This window comes from Equus przewalskii, chromosome 3 (genome assembly GCF_037783145.1).
Source record: "Equus przewalskii isolate Varuska chromosome 3, EquPr2, whole genome shotgun sequence".
NCBI lineage: Eukaryota > Metazoa > Chordata > Mammalia > Perissodactyla > Equidae > Equus > Equus przewalskii.
Genome location: NC_091833.1, coordinates 58,207,919 through 58,231,629, shown reverse-complemented (window position 1 = coordinate 58,231,629; position 23,711 = coordinate 58,207,919). Strand labels below are relative to the sequence as shown.

The 23,711-nt window shown below is 42.0% G+C and overlaps 1 protein-coding gene across 5 annotated transcripts in view; it reads left to right on the top strand.

Moving 5' to 3' along the window:
• The first annotated feature begins 13,327 nt into the window (after positions 1-13,327).
• The window catches only part of FRAS1 (Fraser extracellular matrix complex subunit 1), a 426,477-nt gene continuing 416,093 nt past the window's right edge, over positions 13,328-23,711 (top strand). For all 5 annotated transcript variants that reach the window (XR_011538148.1, XM_070612755.1, XM_070612754.1 and 2 more), the window contains exons 1-2: positions 13,328-14,982; positions 22,093-22,124. Coding sequence is in view for 4 of the 5 variants with exons in the window: in XM_070612755.1 (XP_070468856.1) it covers positions 14,907-14,982; positions 22,093-22,124 (108 nt within the window). In the remaining variant the exon portion in view is untranslated. The remainder of the gene's footprint in view (positions 14,983-22,092; positions 22,125-23,711) is intronic.

Below are 23,711 nucleotides of genomic sequence, written 5' to 3'. Positions count from 1 at the left end.
TCTAAGGGCACTGTCATTAATTAGCCAGCATGAAAGATCTAAGCAGGTCTAAGCATTCTGATGACTCTGCTTCTGTTACAGTAACCAGAGCTGCCTTGTCTCTGATGATTAGGTGCTGTCACTTGCTTCCTGCCACCCTGGCATCTTGTCATCCTCACTGAATTCATAGAACCCAGTTAGATGGCAGCTTTTCCCATACTGGCTTGCAAAGAATAGTCACTACAGAGTTCTTCAAGGACACCAGCGCTCACGGCATCAGTGAGTTTCCTAAGGTCTTGGAGAAGGCAGTTATACATGTCTTCTCTCTTTTCTCTAGGTTGCAAGATTTGGCCATTTTCTTGATTTTTCAAAAAAATATGTTTTGGTTTTATTGATATGTACTTAGTTTTTGTTTTGTATTTAACTAATTTATGTTTCTGTGTTTACTAATACATTTCTTTGAATTTCTCTGGACATAATTTTTTCTTAATTCTATAGTTAAAATGTTAGCTTTTCTGTTTTCGATCTTTCTTAGTTTTAATAAATTCTTTTAAGCTATAACTATTCTTCATTTCTTGATGCAGATACCATATTGAACTCTATCACATAGGCTTTGATGAGCAATTTTCTTTGTCATTAATTTTTGTAATTTTGGTTTTGAGATCTTTTTTAAACTAAGAGTTATTTAAAGGAGTGCTTTTACATTTCTAAGTGCACATATTTAAAATAAAAACTATTCTTTTCTTGTTAATGCCTACTTTTATTGTAGTTGTTAGAGAATATGTTGTGTTTGGTCTTTTTCTTTTTTGAATTTACTGAGATTTTATTTATGGCTTGATACATGGCCAACGTTTATAACTGTTCCCTATATGTTTGAAAAACAAATATATCCTCTGCATTTTAGGGTCAAGAAGAAGGCCTAATTCTGTCCTGCTCTTCCTACATCCACCATCTTACCCCTTCTTCCTCCCACTCCTAACATCAATTGCAAAATTCTGTTCTGGGTCTCTATTTTAACATTCTCCCAATTAAAATAGGTCAATGATCTTCACCATTTTATTTCCCTACTTCCTCTCCCCTTCTCCCTGCTGCTCTCCCCCGCCCCCCACCCCATCTTCTAACAAACTTTTATTTCAAAACTTCTGTTTCTTTAACCCTAAGTTTTAGGTATTATTGGAATTTTGATTCTAAACTATTGTTTACTTTTCCTTGAATTATGCCTTTTCGCTTCTTATAATCCTTATTCAACATCTATTTTATACTTCAAAAATTGCGTTATCATCGTTTTAATTTTATCAACTTTTTTTAGTTTTTAAAAAATAAGACTTTGCTCATCACCGTTTCCTGCACACTCAATCTTTTATTAAATTTGAGATATCTGTCATGAATTAATTTTCTCTTTGCTTCTTTGTTTCCTAAGAAAGGATTCAAAGGCAGTATATTTTGTGATTGTATAAAATTTATTCTCTTGCTCTTCCGTGGGGATATCTAGGCTGGTAAAGAATTCTTGGATCTTACTTTTTTTTTCTCTGGAAAGCCTGAAAATATTTTTCCCTGTCTTCCAGAGTGGCATTTCAATTTTCTTTCCTGTCTAAGTTGATCTGTGTGTGTGTGTAGTAAAGTCTGGAAGTATGAGATTCTCTTTATCTTTGGTGTTCATAGTTTTATCAGATTCTGTCAAAATGTGTGTCATTTAAAAAATTAATTATGCCCGGCACATTTCAATCTGAAAAGCAGAATCTTTCCTGTGTTCTCTTTTTAAAGATTTTATTTTTTTCTCCTTTTTCTCCCCAAAGCCCCCCGGTACATAGTTGTATATTTCGTTGTGGGTCCTTCTAGTTGTGGCATGTGGGACGCTGCCTCAGCGTGGTCTGATGAGCAGTGCCATGTCCGCACCCAGGATTCGAACCAATGAAACACTGGGCCGCCTGCAGCGGAGCGCACGAACTTAACCACTTGGCCCCTCTGTGTTCTCTTTTTAAACTTCCCCTTTCGTATGTTCTCTTTTTACCTCTTAGAATGCCCATTTTTTTGTGTTTCAGTTCTTCTAGAGCCATTTTCCATGTCTTTTTACTCATGACTTCCAACTTTCCTATTTTGAGGCTTTGTTGTGATATAATTTCTCTGTTTGAGTCACCATATTTTTAATTTTATTTCCAGAAGTATCCACTCTATTTTGGTTTTCCTCCAATGAATTTTAAAATTTAAATACTGTGGCTTAAAACATTTTTTTTCAAACAAGTACTTTTGGTTTTCTGATCCTTCATTTACCAATATCAATTCATATGCCACTAATTTACAGAATATTTTTTCCTTAAATTATCTTTTTTGTCTATATTAATCTGCCTCATGGGAGCCATCTGTCCTGTCTTTTTTTGCCCTGGTCTTCCTCCTTCAAGCCACTGAGCCCCTTAAACAATCTGAGATCCTTCTTTGCTTTCCCATAACAGTGTCTGTAAGTCAGCCTGTTGAGATGTTTCAGTCGATGGTGGATAGGCAGGAGATGAGAGTTAAGAAAGAAACTTCCCTGGTGAGCCAGCTTTGAGTGGGAACTTGACATACTGTCAGCATTCTTTAGTTTGAGTGTGTGTGTAGGGGGGGGACTTGGTCCTTCTTCAGCCGCACAAAGGGGGCAGTTCAGCCCAGTGCTACAATTCGTCCTAAGAATGGCCTGCAAGGGTGGAACTAGAGGATTTCCTTGTGTTAGAGACATCTATTAGGTTCAAATAGACAGATCTTATTCCAGGAGATGAAAAATCAGTAAACTTCACTCCAGTTTCCACTAGAGTGATAACCCTCTCCTTGGATGCCTGGTCTTTGATTCTCCCGGCTTTGTCGATGATGCTCTACGGAAGCTGCCCTACCCAGGCCTAACAAACTGTCTGTGTAGGACACTCAATCCTAAGTGGGCCACACTTTCCTTATTCCCCTCCCACTCCCAAGGCCCTCTCCACATTAGCTGTGTATCTCACTATTCAGTCAGGGGAGACAGGAATGTGTGCTCAGGCTCCCATCTCCCAGCTTGAATAACTATTGTGCCTTTGATGGCTACTTTCCCTGCGTTTTCTCTGTTTCCTCCTCTGAGAACTCTTGTTAGACAGATAACGGGTCTCCTGGAGCTACATCATGTTTTATTGCTCTAAATTTTGAAAACGTCCTCAGTTTTCTGTTCCAAGCTACTGATTGAAGTCTTCAGCTATGCATGTTTTATTATTCAGAACTTCTAGTAAGTTTTTCTTATTTTGGAAATTATATCTTTATTTTCCAAAAACTCTTTTACGTTCTTAACTGCTCTTTTTTCATAGCAGACAGTGCTTGTTTTACCGAACTACTGTCCTTTGAAATAACTTTGAGGATATCAATTTAATTTTTTTAAAGTTTTCTTGTGTTTCTTGCATAATATCTTTTTACTCTGGGATCAATTATTTTGTTTGTTCATCTTTACATGTCTGTTTCGAGCAGTGGTTCTCTTCTCAAATGTGTTTTGATTTTGGTTGTCCGTTTCTATTTACGACAGGGTGACTGGTATAGGCAGCTGATGTGCATTTCTTCAGCGACAGTAAACTTGAGTTGCTTCTCCCCCGAATGGGAATGTATGTTTGGGGATGCCAGAAGGTGGCTTACCTAAAGAGCTCCGTGGATAAATCACATGGGTCGGATTCCTTCCAGTCACATGGGCACTGGGCAGGCAGGCTGGCTGGGGTCCTCTGTAACTACTTAAGTTAGAAAGGCGTTACTCTGGGTGTAGTACTTCATGCCATGAATAATGCTAATTAATGTGTCTATTCATCAGAATGTTATTTTATTTTTACCCAATATAGGTACTACTTATGGAATCCCCATATTTATGTTGAAAATGAAAACAACTAAAGTTATTTTTGGTGATCTATGTAAAGTAGCATCATGTAAACAAGTTTCCAGTTCAATTCAAAGCTTATTTTAAGTCTTTTAATATACTCAGACTATAAGAGGATTTATCAATATAGTTGTGGATAAAAACAATTGCCCTTTTTCTTTTCAAATAAATTCTTTAGAAAATCAGAGTAGAAAACTTTTCCTTGCATGTTTTTATGTGAGGGGAGAGCACAGAAAAATCATGCTGTTCTAGCCATGTTAGATCATATAGGTACCTATATGCATGAACTTTGTTCTGTCCTTGGATATCTATGAAATTAATTGTATTTTTATAGCAATTATTTCCCTTTGCTTATTTAAGTGAGCTGTCTTCTTTCCAGCAAGTCTTTCTCTGACTACAATACCATACGTAAATTAAGACATTACATATCTTTACATTTTATGAAAAGCTTTGGCCTGACTTTGTTGCAAGTTAAATTTTCTATACCGATGCCATGTACGATGCATCATTGATTCAGATTCATATTCATGCTGAAATGCCTTGGTGAGAAGAAGCATAAAGGCAGATGCTAAAGAAGGATGCTGACGTTAACAAGAGAGCGCCAACTCAAGGAGATATGAATATTTCTCCCATCTCCGAGACACTTCTAAATTCCGTACACTTTTTGGTTCTAAACAAGATGTGAGGGGACACAGGGTGATGGCTCTTCACTGTCTGCTTTCCCACCTTCTTTTTGTATTGTATCCACAGGGGAAATATTTCTCAACTCTATGACCTCCTAAAGATGACAGCAGGTTCAGGTCTGCCTGTCTGCCAGGGGACTCCCGTGAGAACCCATGGCCAGTTTTTCCCTGTCTTTTCAGAGTCCACAGTCATTTTAAGATTGAATCACTCTGGAGGCACCAAAGCAAGACTTATTGGAGCTGCACTGTTACCAGATGCTCATAGGAGAAGAGAGAAAAACAGTAAAATTAGTTACTAATGGATTAGTATGAGTGAACACACCGGCTCACATTGATAGTAAAAGTTACAGTTCCGATTATATCACCACTGTAAATCTTTAAAAAATAAAAACACTAAAAGGTACTTAGTCTTCTTCCACAGATCAAGGTAGGAGATCAGTTAGCTTTGCTTCCAGCTTCTCATTCACGAATAGAGAAGTATCATCATTATCATCATCAATAGCATTGTCATCAGTTTTGATTTATCTAAATAGCCTGCTGAAATAGACCTCTGGGAGCATTTACGTATGCAATTACTAGAGAATGATTATTCGTGGCCTTAAAACTGCCTCACACATAAAAGTGCATGACCTAGCTGAAAGTTCTTAATAATAATACTTTACACTTCTATAGTACTCTTAATATTTAAAAAGATTTTCAAGTCCATTTTCTTAATTTGAGCCTCAAAACAGCTCAGTTTGATAAGTAGATCCCGAGTATCATTATCTCCCTCTTACAGATGAGGACTTAGAAGATCTATTAATGACTTATCTAAAGTAAGTCAACTAGCTAGTCTTAGCACTTAGACTAGTTGTAGATGTTACCTCCTGAGCTCTGTGAGATAACACAGTCTCCCTCTCCTCAGTTTGTGGAGGTCAACATCTTTGTAGTGAAAATAACCTCAAACTCATGAGTTTACTTCTGAGAAGGTGGAATATGTTGTTCTTTGTCATTTCTGCTCTGAGGTCTTTAGAAAACCTTGGTGGTGGGATCTGGGCAGTCCGAGACACAAGAAAAGGCTTGAGTTCACTGCTGTTGATTCCCAGTTGTGTAACCTTGGAAAGAATATCTTGAAAACAAGCTGTCTTCAGGAGCAGGCTTTGCACTCTGCTGAGTTTTCCTAAAAGAGAGTATATGGTAATTACTACCTCAAGGACTCTTTATTTTCTTTGCGGGTGCTATAGACTGAATGCTTGTGTCCCCCCAAAATTCATATGTTGAAACCTAATCCCTAATGTGATAATATTTGGAGGTGGGGCCTTTGGGAGGTGATTAGAACATTAGAGTGGAGCCCTTATGAGTGGGATTGCAGCCTGTAGAAAAGAGGCCCCGGAGAGCTCCCTTGGCCGCTCTGCCACGTGAGGACTCAGGAAAAATGCAGCCATCTGTGAACCAGGAAGCAGGCTCTCACCAGACACTGAATCTGCCTTTGTCTTCATCTTGGACTTCTCAGCCTCGAGAACTGTGAGCAATAAATTTCTGTTGTTTATAAGCCACCTAATCTATAGTATTTCATTATTGCAGCCTGAATTGGCTAAGACAGGTAGGTATGTATTTGGTTAAAATATTTTTTAGACTGATCATTGTGGTTATCTCCCCAATATCCATTCCACTTTCTCTTAGTAACTGCCAACTTTTCATTCAGGTGTCCATATATTCCCCCAAGAAGCCACGGACTTTGAGAGCCCTGGTTTGTGCCTGTTATTCTGGCACAATTATTAATACATTCTCTATCACGCTGAACTATTTTGGTTTGAATAACAAATTAGTCTCCCTAATTTGGGGAGAATGTTAACTCTACTCCTGACTGTAGGGGTGGGGCATATCTTATGACTCAAGTCTTAGCTAGTTCATGAAATTTCATACTCTGTCAAACATGTCGATTCAGGGATGAGCATGAGAGCGAATGTGGACCAACAAAACACAAAGAAATGTTTGCTGGGGATTCACAAGAAAGCAGATTCTTTGCTGTTGTTAGATGGCTCTGGATTAACCTCCTGTAGATTGGACAAAACAGCATGTGCTCTGAGAATTGCTAGTTACTTTATATCTAAAAGTGGGATCCAAGAGGAAGGTGAAGCTGACACAGTAGAAGGGAGCATTTGTCAGGATAGGCTGAAGTAATGACCCCCAAATCTTCATTGCCTAACAAATAAAGTTTTTTTCTCACGTTACCTGTCCAGTGAATGTTGACAGAGGCCTTTGTTCCAAATAGGCATTCAAGACTTGGGCTTATTGAGGTTCCACATCTTATGCCGCTGCCATCACAGGTTTCAGAATTCACTGAGGCAGGGGAAGGGAGCATTGCTATAGCTGCTTTGGCCCCAAAGTGTTGTAGCCCAATGTCTGAAACAGTGCTGTCAGTGAGCCACATGTGTAATTATTTTGCCTAACTTTATTATTCTTCTTGTTGTTATTACCAAATTTGGAGGTAATGCTTGTTTGCTAAGATTTCTTTGTTTGTTGTTTGTTTTCTATGTTTTAAATTAGGGTATAATTTACATACAGTAAAATTTACCCCTTTTAGTGTACAGTTCTGTGAGTTTCGACAAACACATACAGTCACATAATCACCATTGCAAGCAAGTTTTTGAACAGTTCCATCTCGCCTCCAAATTATCCTGTACGCTTTGTAGTCAACTCCTCCTCCCACCCTTTGCCTCCAGCAACCACTGATCTGTTTTTTGACCCTGTGGTTTTGCCTTTCAAGGATGTCACATAAGTAGACATAAGTGGAATCATAGAATATGTCGCTTTTTGAGGCTGGCTTCTTTCACTAGGCATAATGCATCTGAGATTCACCCAGGTTGTGGTGTGTGTCAATAGTTGTTCCTTTTTGTTGCTGAGTAGTATTCCATTGTATGGATATACCAGTTTATTTATCCATTTCCCAGTTGAAGGACATTTGGATTGTTTCCAGCTTTTTTTTTTGAGGAAGACTGGCCCTGAGCTAACATCTGTACCCATCTTCCTCTACTTTATATGTGGGACGCCTGCCACATCATGGCTTGATAAGCAGTGCATAGGTCCACATCGGGGATCCAAACCAGTGAACACTGGGCCGCCAAAGCAGAGAGCACAAACTTAACCACTAGCCACCTGGCTGGCCCCAGTTGTTTCCAGTTTTTGGTGACTGATAAAGCCACTATAAACACTCTTGCACAGGTTTTTGTGTGAACGTAGGTTTTCATTTCCTTTGGGTAAATATTTAGCAGTGTGATGGCTTGGTCATATGGTAACTTCACGTTTAACTTTATAAGAAATTGCCAAACTGTTTTCCAAAGTGTCTGCACCATCTTGTGTTAACACCAGCAATACATCTGAGAGTTCCAGTTACTCCACATCCTTGCCAGTGCTTGCTATTATCAGTTTGATTTTTTTAAGCCATTTTCATAGATGTATAGTGAACATATGTAAGCCTAATTTTCTAGTAGCTACATTTTAAAAAGTAAAAAGAAACAGGTAAAATTAGTTTTTATAATATATTTTATTTAATACAATACATCCTAAATATTAGCATTCCAACACGTGTTTAATATAAAAAATTAATGGGACCGTTCACATTCTTTTTTTCACGTGTACTAAGTCTTTGAAAGCTGATGTATATTTTATGCTTGCAGCACATCTCAATTTGGACTAGTCGCCTTTCAAGAGCTCAGTAGCCACCTGGCCGCTGTATCGGACAGTGCAGGTCGATATCTAGTTACATGCCCCACCCCCCTTCCCAGACGGCTGGGAAAAATGTGATCTTCCACGTATCCAGGCACTGTTGGTGAGCACTAATAGTGTCTCTCATAAGGGCAGAATGGAGAGAAAGAGAGAATTCACATCTTTTATGAATCATTAAAGTGCTAAATTGAACCCAATCTGAAGGTCTTCTAAGGTAAGCCTTAGTTTCTAGTTATGACAGATGGTGAATGCCACATATAGTTTAAGTCAGTTTGAATTACCTTATTTGGTTAGTTGAAAATTTCTCCAATATAATTTTGGATTGCACAATTAATATGCATTCAATATGATTCATATTAAATGCATTCATATTAAATGCATAATAATTCATATTAAATGCATTCAGAAGAATGAGAAAAATACAGATAAGCTAAAAATTAAAAACCGCTCGAATTCTCAGAGATAATATTTTGGTGTATATCCTTTGAGATATTATGTATGGATATGTGTATGTAAATCTATGAAAGTACATGTGTATAAGCAAAATCATGGGAAAATTATATTATCTTATGATCTACATTTTCACCCAAGAATATTTTAAAAACGTTTCCATGTCAATAAATATATGTTTAAGGTATCATTTTTACTCTCTGTATAATATTCCATTTTATGGAGGAATCACAATTTGCTCAACACATTCGATCTTACAGCTTGCTCAGAATATTTTGTTGTTTAAATTGGGCCGGGGCAAAGGGGATGTCTATGTCAGAATACTTTCTAATCTGAAGCAAAAGCAAAGAGTATTTGGAAATCCTCTTTCCTTTCTCCCTCACCTCTTCTTTTTATGCCTGGTCTCCTACCAGTTCTTTCAGTAGAAATAAATATAAATGGGAATATACAGCTCAACATGGTGACAGGGTGATTAGTAAAATAAAAAAAATTTGTTTCTTATGAAGTTTTCAGTAATTTTTTTCTCATTACCATGACTATGTTGTACTTATTACCAGTTTTGATTAGATAGGTAGTTATTCAAGATGTTCTAGATTAGGAGATAATACAGAAAAGAACAAATAAAGTTAAAAAAACAATCTAGAAGGCAGTATGTCATAGTAAAGTGCAGGATGAATCAGGCCCAGTCCTGTAGGACTTTTATTTAGAAGACAAGAGCCAGTGTAATCTGCACAGGAAGAAATTGATGAAATGTGCTCAGATGATCTATCCGCTTCTCCTTCATTGGCTGCTGTGACCATTTGGCATTTTCAGTGACCTCTGATGCTGCGCTTTCTGCTGTGTGGTTATGGTAGGCCCAAGGGTGACATTAAAAATATTTAACAAATTGTGAGGCAGGGGCACCAAGAAGACCCCAGCCTGCCACATGGCTACGACCAGGCCAGTGTGTAACGGCTGGGAGGCTGCCTAAAGTGGGAAGACAAAACAAGGAAACGAATTTAAAACTTGGGGTTTGGGTTTATTTTATGCCAGGAAAAAGTTTCTAGATATGAAGCCTTTTTTCCTGGGTTGTTCTTGCATGTCCTTCCAGTGACACTGCTGGGGAAACTATCATTTTCTACAAAAATAAACGGTGATAGCCACTCCCTTTCTGTAAAGCAATATCCAAATGCATAGAAAAGGATTAATATCCTGAACATATGAAGACCCCATACAATTTTCCACTAACAGAGAAATAGAAGGAGACAATTCAGACACACACACAAAGAAAGACCACAAATGTAGGAAAAAATGTTTTACCTTACTAATGAGCAAAGAAATGTAGATTTAAAAAGTACCTGTGTTTCACTTGGCTAACATCTGCTAAGTGGCTAACATGGGTCATATATGGTGCTAAGCACTGTTATTTATCACAAACAACAGTCCTGTAAGGGGGCACTATTCTAATGTCCATTTTACAGACAAGGAATCTGAGTTTCAGGGAGGGTAATAGGCCTGAGGAGACACAGTTAATAAGTGGAATTAAGCAAAATTCCATTTTATCTTTTGAGATTTGTAAAGATTAAAATGATAGGTATCAAAATTTTTAAAAATGCATGCCTTTGACCCAGCACTTTCACCTACAAAAGTTTATCCCAGGGAAATAATTAGGTAAGTGCACAAAGGACTTTTATAAGGACATTTAATGCTGTATTATTTATAACAGCAAAAAATTGGAAACAACGTAAATGTTCTTCAAAAAGAGGATTGTCTAAATATGTAAAGACATATCCACACAGTGTTAACCCCGGCAGCTCTTGAAAAGAATGTGGTAGATCAATATGCTTTGGCTTAGAAACTTAGGGGCTCACCTTATTGTGCAGTGGGAGAAAAAAGGCAGGTTGCAAAATAGCATGTAAATTCTGACTCTATTTTTGTAAGAAGAATTATGTTCAGTTAAACATAGAAAAATGTCTGCACGTATTTGCTGTGGTTATCCTTGTGGAGAGGTTAGATGATAGCAGAGCCCATCAGTTTATACTTCTGTATTCTTTGAATATTCTTTTTGATGTAACTATTTGAAACGGGGGGGGGGGGGGATAAAAAGCAACAAATGTTGTCACATGTTGACACTGACAAACCAGAACAATGCACTAACACGGCAGGTTCACTCCCAGGGCAGGGAAAGGGAGAGGTCAGAGAAGGCACATATAGGAGAATGATCTGTTAGAAGACTCAACACGGAGAGCCGGGTTGTGCAGAAGGAAGACCGAGAGACGTAGAGAGAAGAGGGTCAAGAGGGAGAAAGGGAAAGCAGAGTAAAGTGGAAGAGCGGGAAAGACGGACTGGTTGGAGAAACAGGGCAGGGGCAGCAAAGGGCAGCAAGGTCTGAGTGTTAGTAGGGGCTAGCCTGGGGCTTGGCTGAGAGGCAGGATAGTATAGCCAAGGACAGTTAAGAGAGTTGAGAGCAGAGGCTGTGGAGTGAGGCAGCACAGTTAGTGCCTGCTAAATATCCATGTGTCCCCGATGGGCCCCAGGCCCCTTTGCAGTTGGGTTAGGGCCCAGTAACTCATTCTCGCCACTCGGAGAGGAAGGGCTGTGGCCCTTAGGGACTGTACTGCCTCCTTTTTCACTCTCTTGCTCTTACGCAGAAGCAGAGCATGCCATGTGCTCCATGATGGCCTGACAACAAGAAGTCATCAATGCCCAGGAGCCAATGTGCAGGTGAATGCCCAGCGGCCAGGATGTGATTGAGAAATAAACTCGTCGTTTTGAGACACTGCGATTTGGGAGTTTGCCTCTAATTGCAGCCAGAATCCCTTGGTCTAACGTGCTTCGTCATTTATTAGCTGTCTGACTTTGGACAGATTACCTCTCTGAACATCACTTATTTCTCCTGTAAATGGAAATAACAACAGCACCTATCTCACAAGATTATTGGAGGATGAAATGGGAACGGGTAAGTCTTAGGCACAAAGTATTCAATACGTGCAGGCTATTATCATTGTTGTTATTACTATCATTTACAGCAGGAATTGATAAATTCAGCCCCCAAAATGGTTAGCAACAAGGCCAGGGAAATGTCAATAGATGATAGCAGGGTGGATCCAAGGAGACATGGTACATCATATTCACAGAAGCTGTGGAATCCAGACATGTGAATGCAGAGCATTGAAGATACAGACCCAAATGTCTCTGGCGAGTGAACTGCCAGCTCCCTGTCAGGAGAGGTGTTGGTTGTTGGAATGAAGCACTAATATGTAGGGGTTAACTTATAGAGATAAGCTGGTTATGATTAGTTGCATATCCATAAAAACGCTTACTAAATTTTCTTCCTAATGAAATAGGTTATGCTAATATAATTTTTCCAACATCTCAATTTAAGTGGCCCTAGAAGGTGCTACATATGTCTAGTATTACTGAATTATTGATTGACTCTTTCAACCATTTGGTCATCCAAGGATCTTGGGGCAGGCACTCTGGGCTACCAGGTCTCTACCTAATTAGGGTGAGGGAGGATGAATGAGTGGGCCAGTGTGTCCCGCTGTGCTGGACAGTGGTGGAGGGGGATGTTATATATAAACACAGCATATGATAAACTCGAGGCGACTTGGTAGGGCTATTCCCCCCACCTCCTTTTTCCTTCTTTCCTTCCTTCATTTCCTTTCTTTTTTTAAAAAATAGCACATTTGCATTTCGCACAAGAATAACAGATGTCTTATTGAGACTTCTTTGAGTGGCACGATTGTACAATAATTTTTATAATATCAAATTGATTCTTGAGAAAGTAAATTGTATAAATTACTCCCAGTCAGTGGTGGCTACAAAATTTTGGGGTGGGAATGTGGCTGACGGAATGTGTTCCAAAATAAGTTTTCATAACACTTTACATGGGATTGAGAAAATGTCAACTTTCTAAATAAAAAAGGGGAGGGGATCCTTTTTCTGGGAGGAGGGGTTAAGACAACAAACACCCCTTGATATGACCTCTGCTCTCAGGGACTTACCATTTTGTCAGTCCATTCTTTCAACACACTTCTAATGGGCACCTTCTATGTGCTTCGGATACAAAGGTAATAAATGATCTCTGTCCCCGAGACCACCACAGCCCAGGAGACCGAGGGCGAGTTGCGCAACCCCTGGGTCATCTAAATACTCAAAAATCGGTGCTGGGTTGTCAGAGGTTTCCTTTTTACTCTGGCTAGTAGTAACCGTCACAGAGACCTGCCAGTTACAATTTGAGTTATTTCGAAAAACGAACTGTTCCAAGTGGCACAGATGCGGATTAGAACGTCCGCCTGCTTCATGGTGATCAAGAAGACTGGAAATAAGTAGGCTCCTCATACAATGCTTGGACAAACTGCCCTCCTTGGACAAACGCCCCTCCAACAACAGGCTCGCCCATCTCAGGTCAACTGAGGGACCCAGGACGTCTCTTCCCCGGGCTAACCAGAACCCAGCCAGCATCTCTCGGATGCAACTATTCTCATCTTATAAAATGATTAACCCTAGACTAGCAATTTTTATTTGGTCCTATAAAAATAGTTGCCATCAGTCAGTCCTGACCGGGAACCCAGGCCTCCAATCTTGAAGCGCGCGCCCCAGTCTGCCCTGCCCTGACATTTACTTCCCAGTCACTGGCATTTGGGGGCGCAGCTGGAGCCACCGCGCCGAGACCGCGCCGTGTTCCACTGACAACCTCTCTCCGGGGGAGGTAAAGGTGCCTTCGCGGTGGGAGGCCCCGCCCTGGATACACACGCCTAGATCCTCCCAGGCTGCTGGTAAAACCCACGATGCGCCGACAGGAGAGTCCCAGAGCGAGGAAGATGGATCAGGTCCGCCTCACGCACTTAGTCCAGCAGGAGTCGGGGGGTGTAGGGGTGAGGGGTAGCGCCAGGGCCTTTGAATGTGGGCATACCCCCTCCGGAATGGGTCCCTCCCCAAGGGAGGAATGTGGACCCGGTTCGGGGTCCCTCAGCTGTGCCTGAGCAAGGACCACGCCATCTTCCCCCCACCCCTCCCCTCTGTGACCACTTTTGATCCCGCCCCAGACAAAGGCAATCTGAACTCCAGCATAATAAGGGGATCAGGTTGCTCTCTCGGCCTCCCCTCGCCGCCCCCCTACCCCCGCCCCTTCGCTTCTCCCCTTCCCCACGTGACTCTCTGGAATCTTTGCCAAAGCTCCGAGTCCCTGGGTCCATTTTCACACCGAGCAAAGGAGGGAGGAAGGAGGGAAGGGAGGCGGAGGAAGGCGGAGCGTGTGTCCTTTAAACGCGGGGATCCAGAGAGGGCCTTATTTTGTGCGTTTCCGGGCTCTCTGGTCCGAGTGGCATTGAGTTCGAGGGTCCTTTCCAGCCTCTCCAGCTCTTTCCTCTGTGCGTTTAAAATTATGGCTCCTCCCCCACTCCTGTAATCACACCTCCACCCTGCAGACCAGCTCCGGGGTGTTCGGTGCGGAGGTGCCTGTGGGCGTGGAGCAAGGCGCGCCCCCGCAGCGCTCCTCACCGGCGAGGGGCGGGCGCGAGAAAGTGGCGGCAGCGCCCCCGCGCCGCGCCCGCGTCCTTTCTCGGGAGCTTCCGAACCGTCGCCTGGAGGGAGCGCAGCCTGAGGCGGCGCCGGAGCCGCAGCGCCGGCGAGTCCCGCGAGCTGTCCGCAGCGCGGCGCAAAGTTTGCTGCGCGCGGCCCCCGGGGGCTGAGGTCTGCGGAGCCGGGGTCCCGGCCAAGTAGGAGGGTGGGTGGCTCTTTCCAGGCTCCTGGCGACCCCCTCTGCCGATGCAGCACCGACGTAGAGTGTCAAACGAACTTTAAAAAGCTGCTTCGGAGGAACCTGCGCCGGGATCTCCACGGTCGGGGACCCCGGAGCGGACGCGTCCAGCCGGAGGGAAATTCTGGGAGATCCGGTCAGCCGGTGACCGGCAACTTTCGGGCCAGACTTTGCCGCGGAGAACTGCGCTCAGCCTCTTTCATTCGCCCAAGCTCAGCCCGCGTTGGCGTCCGGCTTTGCAGGAGAGCTGAGCGCGCTCCCCACCCCGGCGGAGAGTGAATTGAACCCCCCGCCCGCCCCGGCGCCTCGGGGCTGGTGTGAGCGTCGCTCTCGGCCGGTCCATCGCCTCGTTTCCCCGGAGGTAACTGCCCGCCGCCCCCCGCTCTCCGTGCGCCCCGGCCAGGGGCTCCGAAGCCAGCGTTTTGGCCGAGAGCTGGTTCTTGGATGCTGAAGGCTGGGCTCCTTCAGCGTGGGTGCCGAGGCGGCAATGGGTGTCTTCAAAGTGTGGCTTGGAGTGGCCCTAGCATTGGCGGAATTTGCAATATTGCCTCATCATTCTGAAGGTGAGAGCGTGCTTTTTTTGTTGGGGGTGTGTGTGTGTGTCTGTGTATGATCGTGCTGTTTAAAAAGCCCAGTGGGTTTATGGTGTTGTGGGTCGGCTGGAAGTTTTTTTGGGGTGGGTGGTGAGTGGAACTGGAGCGGGCTTTTTCTGAGAAGATCCCTACTCCTGATTGCTTTGCATTCAGATCACAAGCTTCCCTCTCTGCCCTTAGTGCATTTGGGTGGGCGGGTGGCCGATTGAGGTGGCATCTCTGAAGTCGGATCTCTTTTTTTCCACTTCCCCGCTGCCACCGAATGGGAAGCAACTACATGGAGCGTAGTTGAGGAGTGAACAATTGCTCTTACCTGCTCCTCTGAAACAAAATCTGGCTCTTTAAAACCCCCGTCGCTTTCCTGTCCTCGCCGCAATAAGTCTCCTGGTAAAGTCCAGTTAAGATTTTATAACTAGCTGGTTAGAGTGTGTTCTGGACGTAGGCAATTCAGTTGCACCAAAAGAAATCTCCCCAGTACAGAGAGGCACGAGCCTGCCTGCTTCCCTAGAAAAAAAAGTGGTTAATAAGAGTTTGGCTTCATTATCTTACTTCGCCCTCTGCCTCCGGGTTTTCGTCCGGGGCTCCAACCTATGTGTAAAACTCCGGAGCAGGGAGAGAGAAAGAAGGAGACTGTGGGAGTTGGTGTCTCCATGATAGCAAAAGCAGTCTGGGATCAGGCAAATAAATGAACCAACCAGTAAATTAAGAGTTTGGGGGTGGGATGGCGGGCCCGGGGACGCCAGGCGCTGCGAGCTCCCACCTGCTCCGAGGAGCCGGGCAAGTCGCCTGGCTGGTGCTTAGGGAGGGGGAAGGGAGCCGGCGGGCTGGGAGGAAGACGGCTTAATCCCGGCGCCCGGCTCTCGGCTTCCCCTCCTGGCTCCATTCATTATTCATCCAGCTGCGGGAAGAGAGTTCACCTGCCCGGCCGCAGATCAGAGCCGCTGCCGAGGCGGCGCCGGGAGGGCCGCCTTCTCCGCCCTGGTGCCGGCTGGGGGCGACTCGTGGGTGCAGAGCCCGGGCGCGGGACCGGGGGCGGGGGAGGCCCCGGGGAGGACAAAGCCCTGCCTTGGGTTGACCTGCAGCCACCAGAGCAGCTGCCTTTTCCTTGCTAGTTTCCCGGGAGAAAGTGGCGTGGCCTTGGAAGTCCACGCACGGCAGTGAGGACTTCCCTGAGGGTAAGGGTCCTGCCGGCCCGCACCCTCCTGGGAAGTATATCAGGTGTCTCCTATTCCGGGAGAAGCACGTCTGGGGCCTGCGCAGCCTTCTTCAAACAGGGCAGAACCTGTAGAAATATCTTATTGTGTGTGTGCATATTTAAAAAAATAAAACATATAGGGCTTAATTATAATAGTAACCCAGATGGGAAAGTCAACCGAGGCCACCCAAATCTGATCTTGAGAACTAGAAAAATGACGTTTTCACTTGGTGCTGGCACTTTCTTGTTTAGAATGATATCCCATCAACGCGGAAAACGTGCTCTCTCTCCGTGATAGCTCACCAGGGGTCAGTTGGAAAGGTGCCGTTTTTCAGAACCAGATCTCTTGGAATTACAAAAGCCATATTACTAAGAGCCTGCAGGGTTCGCTCTTTGGAAGACTGGTTGATGCAGTGGGCAGAGTGTAAGAAAGTCCAAAGTCTCTTGATGGGGGAGGAGGAGCGCAGGGCGCCAGAGGTGCTATTCCTCCAAAGATTCTTTGGGAACTTTGCTTCTTAATATTTCTTCCCACCGTCAGGGCATTCTAGAATCATTTCACAAATTGGATTGATAGATGTCTGAGAGCTTCGATCCAATCACAATGATGCTTATCTAATAAGGAATGAATGTGGACATTTATTGAGCACATATTATGTGGCTGGCACTATGCTAAGCACTTACATACAGCTGTCTTCTGATGAGAACTTTGATTTGGTTCTGTCAGGGTTTTCTTTTTCTCTTAAAAATAAGAGCATTGAAGTCAAGGATGGAGAGCTTAAGGTTTTTAGAGATTTCCTCAAGTTTTTATTATTAGCTTTGGCAAGGATTTTTAAAAATGAAAAAGAAGCATTCACGTGCACTTCTCTTGGTGTGACATACTCCGTGATGCTTTTGCTGACTAGGCCATGGCAGAATTTGCTGTTTGCTTCTCAGTGCTCAGAGAGCATGTCATACATGCTTCTAGCACACTGGTTGGTAATTCTACAATTATAGTTGATAAAGGTGCGGATTTGGTCTTCCTCACCTAGCCGTGTGCTCACTGAGGGCTTACGATAGCTCCTAGTTGTTCTTATATCTCCAGCGCAGCCCCTAGTACACAGTAGGTGCTAAAAAATATTGATCAGATGAATGAGTATTGCCAAATCGCATTGTTTTGCATTAAACTTAGACTGGCCTCTGTGATAAGCTGCTCCATGACCTTGAATGAACCACTGAGCTGCTTTGCTCTGTAGTTCTGTCATTTACCAAATGTGGAAGTCTGCTAGGTGATAGCTCTAAAATGCTTTTGCTAATCATCCAGCATAGGAAAAAAAAATCAGTATTTGCTGCCTTATTTGTGGCCAGTTGCAACTTTCTGGTTCTGAATTTTATTTTAATTATTAAAAGTAAAATCAATTTTTACAAGCAAATTATTGGCAGTTGTTATTTTATGTTGTCTTATGTTGCTAAGCTGACAAACTACCATGATTTGAGAACTTAATAAAATCAAGAAGTCACAGAGAAATTTCTAGCAATCATGGCTGCTTTCTGAATCAGACAAGCTATGCCATGATGTTTTTCTGGAGAAGCACATCTTGAGTTGTGTCGACCCATGAAAATCCTGTGAAGTTACACTGCATAGAACACCTTGGCTTGGGGAGAGGGAAGGATTATTGGATTGGAGGTTAAGAGAGTTCTAGTCTGTGACCCATCACTCCCCATGTGACTTAAGCCAATCCCACAATCTTCTAGGCTTTTCCTATGAATGCCATTAGCAGAATACACTGAAAAGGATCATTTGATAAACAATGTTTTATTTATGGGTGGACCAACATATTTGGTTCCTCTCTTGGCTGGAGAGTTCCTTCTGTGTGAGATTCAATGCTTAAAACTCTTTGTTAAGGAAGAGAAGACATTGGCTGGGGAAAATAGCCTGTTTCTTCATTCTTTCATTCCATAAATCTTTATTGAGAGCTTCTGTGCCAGGTTATGTGTGGTGGGGGGGATACATACATCAAAAAGAAAATCCTAATACCTACCCTCAAGGAGTTTGCTTCCCCAGAAATTGTTGATACCAGTAGAGTAGCAGTGGGGATATATGAACACTGGGCCCTGGTGGGTTTCCCAATATTGACTAATTGCAACTTTGCATCTTTTGGCTTTTGTACCTACCAGCTAGTGGAAAGAAAGAGATGTCGTATTGTCATAGGCTCTTATTTCCATCATATTAACATTTCTGTTCTCCTCTGGGGACTGGATTCTGGGCGTTATCCTCCACACGTACATCGTTTAGTGAGGACACAGCCATCTGTATTCACTGTTATGGACTTGAGTGGCAATATCATTCAATTTTACTCAGACATAAATAGTCATAAAATACTCTCCACCGCATGGCTCAGGAGAGGGGAGGGGACTGCCACATGGCAAAGTTGGAGCCGTGTGCCAAATCTTACATTAGTTCAAAAACAGTTGGCCCATTTTCATTTTAACTATTAATTGATGGAAATCCTGGTTGACAATAAGCAGGACATGAGCTGTCCTGTCAGTCCAGAAAACGATTCTGTTTTAACTGTTCCACAGTGTACAAGCCATATGCTGAATTATAACACAACATAAAGCTTGAACATTTAAAGACAACTTGTGGCTGCTTGTTCCTAATGAGTCATGTTTTTGCGATACCAGGCTCTCCAAATCTTTTCATATTTTATGGTCCTAACTGGCACTGTTTCTTTGAACTAATGGGTCTGACGTTTTGTGGCTCTTCGATTTAACTTCTCTGATTTACTCAGTTTGTCAGGTACAGTTTCCATAGTGAATAGCTTCAGGATATGGCTACTGGTGCAAGCTGTATCTCAACTTTTCTCTGAAAACTTTAGATTTTATATAAGCACCTCATAAAGGAGTACCTTATAATGTGCAAAAGGGCTTAAAAACAGCCCTTTACTTACTTAAATGAAGATGAAGGAACATTTTGCCTAGGTGACCTGCAAGAAAGGAGCCAAGCCCACGGGAGGAAGCCCTCAGGATCTCCTCTTCCTTCTTGGCTCTGTACGTGATCCCTTCACCCAGCAAAACTTCGTGCACCTTCTCACAGCGGGTTGGAGTTTAAATGACTCGGCATCTCCGCTGTATTCCATGCCCTGAAACTAGCTAAGTTCTTGGTCAGAGAACTTGGACTGCTGTTGTCGCTTATTTTTCCTATCTTCCCTTGAAGAAGGCCAGTTTCTCCTAGATCTGCACCACCCGTCAGAATTCACCTTGAGCTGGAGTTTCCTTTAAAGTTCAAATAAAGCCATAAATCTAAACCTCAAATAGAGCTGCAGTCATTCCAGGACTCCTGAAGGAAAGAAGTGATGAGTGCAGAGAGTAACTTTGGTTTCCATAGTCTGTGAGTGGACCTGTGAAAAGGCCTCTGCTCTAGTGCAGACCCAGAAGCTGCACCCAGCGCCCAAGGCCAACACACCTCCCGACTTCATCTGCTGGTGGGTGTGATACGTATGCGAGTGTGGGAGAAATATGCTTGCTTTGGAGCATCGCAGCTGGCATTGGGTGGTGATAAATGTTTGATAGGACTGGGCATCACGCTGGAATGCTTTGTTTTCTCAGGAAAGTAGAAATGAGGTTTTGGAAGCTGTGTTAATAGAGACTCGTTTGTGCAGCTGCCTTCCGGTTAGAGAGCTCTTCTGTTTTAGGAAAGGCTTCAGAGGGCAAAGCTTATTTCTTTTGGAATTGTACATCATAGAGCCACCCAAACTGAATTATTTCCTTTTCCTAATGATGGAATTTATCAGCAGTTACACACCGTTTTGACTTGAGTCTCCAGCAGGTGTTTGGCTAAACCAAGTGTGTGTGGTGACACATTCAATTCTGCTTTATTTTTTCATGTTACGGTGAATTTATGTCTGTCTACACTTCCAGAAATGGGTTTTGATATGGGTACCTGGATACTTCTTAAGATACTTGATTCCTTTTGGAGGCTTTTGGAGAAGGACAATAAAGTTGTTTGAGGATAGTCTTATTCTAAAAGTTAAATTTTGTTTGTTTATTCTAAAGGTTAAATTTTGTTAAATTGTACCTAAGTGATGGTCTTTATTTTTATTTTTTAAACATCAGAAGTAATTAAATATGCCCATTTAAGTAATTTATAAATGTAATTGTGCTGATACATATTTATTTGAGCTATATATGATTATATTTACACATACATATATGTCATATATGATTTTTTATATATATTTACATAAACATATAAATCTCAGATATATATATATCTCAATTCTTATGAAATACCATAGACTGAAATACTAAGACTTTGGAACAGGATTTCTTAAGAAAAAAAGTCAGTTAAGAATTTCCTCCCAGGGTTTTATCTCAAGTTATTCTTATTTGAATGTCAAGGGCACAAAAGTCGATTCAATAAATTTGCCCTCAGAGATCTTTGATTCAAACCTCAAGTGTAAATAGCTATCTCATTTTCTTTGAAGATGGTACTTAATTCCATTATTGCTAGATAAGGTAGACCAGACCTTTCCTGAGAAGTTGCTATTTTTGAGACTTCATAAATGACCTGTTAGAGACCAAGCTCTGGAGTAAAATGCGTCCTTCCCTCTTTGGACGCCAAGTGTGACATACTGTCAGATGTGCTTCTGCCTTGCTGTGTGTATGCTATTCTGATCTGTTTTGCAGCCTCAGTTTCTGAGAGAGTAGCTGTTAGCACACTGCACACGTTTCTAGATTAAATTGACACCTGTCGTGCTGCTCAAAAATTGGTTGTGAGTGTGTGTATATGTTTTTTAAAATCAGGATTGCAATTTTACATTGTTTTCAAATATAAAACTTAGAAAAGATTTATTTTTTGGTATGCTAATTATTCAGAATAGATAGTCTGTCCTATTCACATTCAGCCTTCTTTTCCATTTAGAAGCAAATCATCTGTTGTTTTTTATTTGGTGTTTAATGAAGGGAAAATATAAAGATGTATCAGTACATAACCAGCCTATTAGAAAAAAAATGGAGTGCAGTGAGGATGAGAAGAATCTTGGACGTCAGGAACTCAACAGAAGAGTTCTCTTCAAACAACTACGGTCTATACCACTCTCCCATAAAATGTTTTAATATCCCTAAGGTGGAATATTGTATTAAAGGCATGAAATAGATAATCAACCAAATACCTAAGTGGATGCTTACTATGTGAAGAGTTAGGGAAAACAAAGAATTGGAAGCAGTCCCTGTCCTAAGAGTACGTACACAGTGTAGAGGGGGAGAGTCAGTAGTTCCACATCCTTAGCAAGGGTGCCACAAGGAAGTACACAAGGATGAATTCACGAACAGATGTTATAGTCACAGAGTGCTGTGAGCTCAAAGGAGAAAGAACATAATCCTGTGGGCTGGAAAGGTTCGTGAAGGAGGTGGGAGCAAGTTCAAGGAAGTTGCATAGACTGAATGCGTCTCCTTCAGGACACGAAAATGAGCAAAGGCCTTGAGATATGAAAGTATTATCGTGGAATCCTAGGTTGGCTTCTTGGGTTGGACTGGAGAATTTGTGTAAGCCCAGGGTGGCAGAGAAGCCTGGATAAGTAAATTGTGTCTGGATTATGGAGACATTTTTGATTTATCACAAAGGAAAATATACACTGTATTTATAGCCTACCATTATAAATACATTTATTTTAAAAATCAAATAATAAGTTTTAATAATCCTTTCCCTTATGCATGTTCAAGAAGTGTTGTTTTGGTGTATGGGGTTATTTCCCCAGGGGCAGAATGCTCAAGCTTTTAGGATTTTGGAAAAAGCCCAGTTTGCTGATTATGATGCATATAGGTGCAATTTTAGCATAAGTTTGCCTAGGCAGTGCCTCTTGGTCTTTGTGCATCCCTTTTAATTCTCGTTTTGTTTCTCCTCACAGGTGCTTGTGTCTATCAGGGTTCCTTGTTGGCGGTAGGTCATTCTTTGTATATTTGGTTTATTTCTTTTGAATGTGAGATGCTTGATTGAGGTTACTGAGTGAATGAGGCAACTCTATCATTGTAAAATATGTTTATTTTCCTTTACATTTTGAGGATTATCCCTCATCCTGGCACAGTCATGCTCAATTACTTAATACCTTTTCCAGAGTGAATTAGTTCCATTCCAGTACTCAGGTATTGGAAGAGAAGTTCAAACACCCAATACATAATTTGCATTCTCTGGCTGTCCTTTGTGTTCTTTCAGTCGGAGAGAAAATTAGATCCCATTCTGTTGTCAGATATGAACTAGGACATAGTTTGTTTATCTTCATGTTGTATTTGCTTCTTTGTTGAACCCCCTCCAAAAATGTATGATTATTGAGTAAAATATGGAGGATTCCTGACTGTTGCTTTGAATTATAAATTTAAGTTTTGGTAAACAACAAACAAATTAACGTTTTATCTCTGAATCCTTGCTGTGTAGACTAGAATTGATTTTGAATTTAATGTCAGGATGACTTGGGGGAAAAGCTGATGCAAGTCTCATGCATTTCTTTTCATTAATAAGGTACCATGGTGCATAACAGTGTGTTAAAGCCTTATTGAAAAGACTGTCTACACTCCATCAACCCTAATAAATGGTGTGACAGGTCATTCTTCACCACTTTTTTATTTTGGTTTAATAAATGCTGTAATAAAAACAACTGAGATGGTTGGAAAGTGTTTGCTCATTTACATCACAACCTGCTATTGACTTGTATATTAGTAAGTCATCTTGGATTATCCTTGTGGTGTTGAAATAGATGAGAAATATGTGAAATATCCCAGAGTTGAGACAGTTGTTGATGTTCACAGTAATATTCTTGAATCTGAACTTTATGTAATATAGTTACTGCTCTGGAGATTTATGTTTTTCTTCTTTCTTGTGCTTTTCTATTAAAGAATCAGGAGAAAGCCATTTTCCCTCTCTCCCCCATTCTGTGCCCTTAAAAGCCTACTTTTTCTTCTGTTTATTCTTTAATACATTTTAGAATCATTTTAAAATCAAAGTGCTATCAAGTACATCATGAGTTTTCGGGAGCTATAGTAGATGTTATAGACAAGTCAGTTATCCATGTTAATACAGAGAGAATTGCTTATTGGATAGGGTGCTTCATAATTTTTCAATATATTTTCATAGCTATTGATCCATCTGATGCTGAAAGTAGACCAGTGAAATAGGCACGTCACCTATTATTTTATACCTCCCCCCTTTTTTTGTTGTGAGGATGATTGGCCCTGAGCTAACATCTGTTGCCAATCTTCCTCTTTTTGCTTGAGGAAGATTGTCACTGGGTTAGCATCTGTGCCAATCTTCCTCTATTTTATGTGGGATGCTGCCACAGCATGGCTTTACCAGTGGTGCTGGGTCCACACCTGGGATCCGAACCTGTGAACCCCATACCGCCTAAGCAGAGCACGTGAACTTAACCGCTATGCCACTGGGTTGGCCCCTGTACCTTCCCCCTTTTTAATGAAGAACCAAAGATGAGAGAGAGATTAAGAGATTTGCTAAAGGTAATTGACCAGTGAGTGGTGG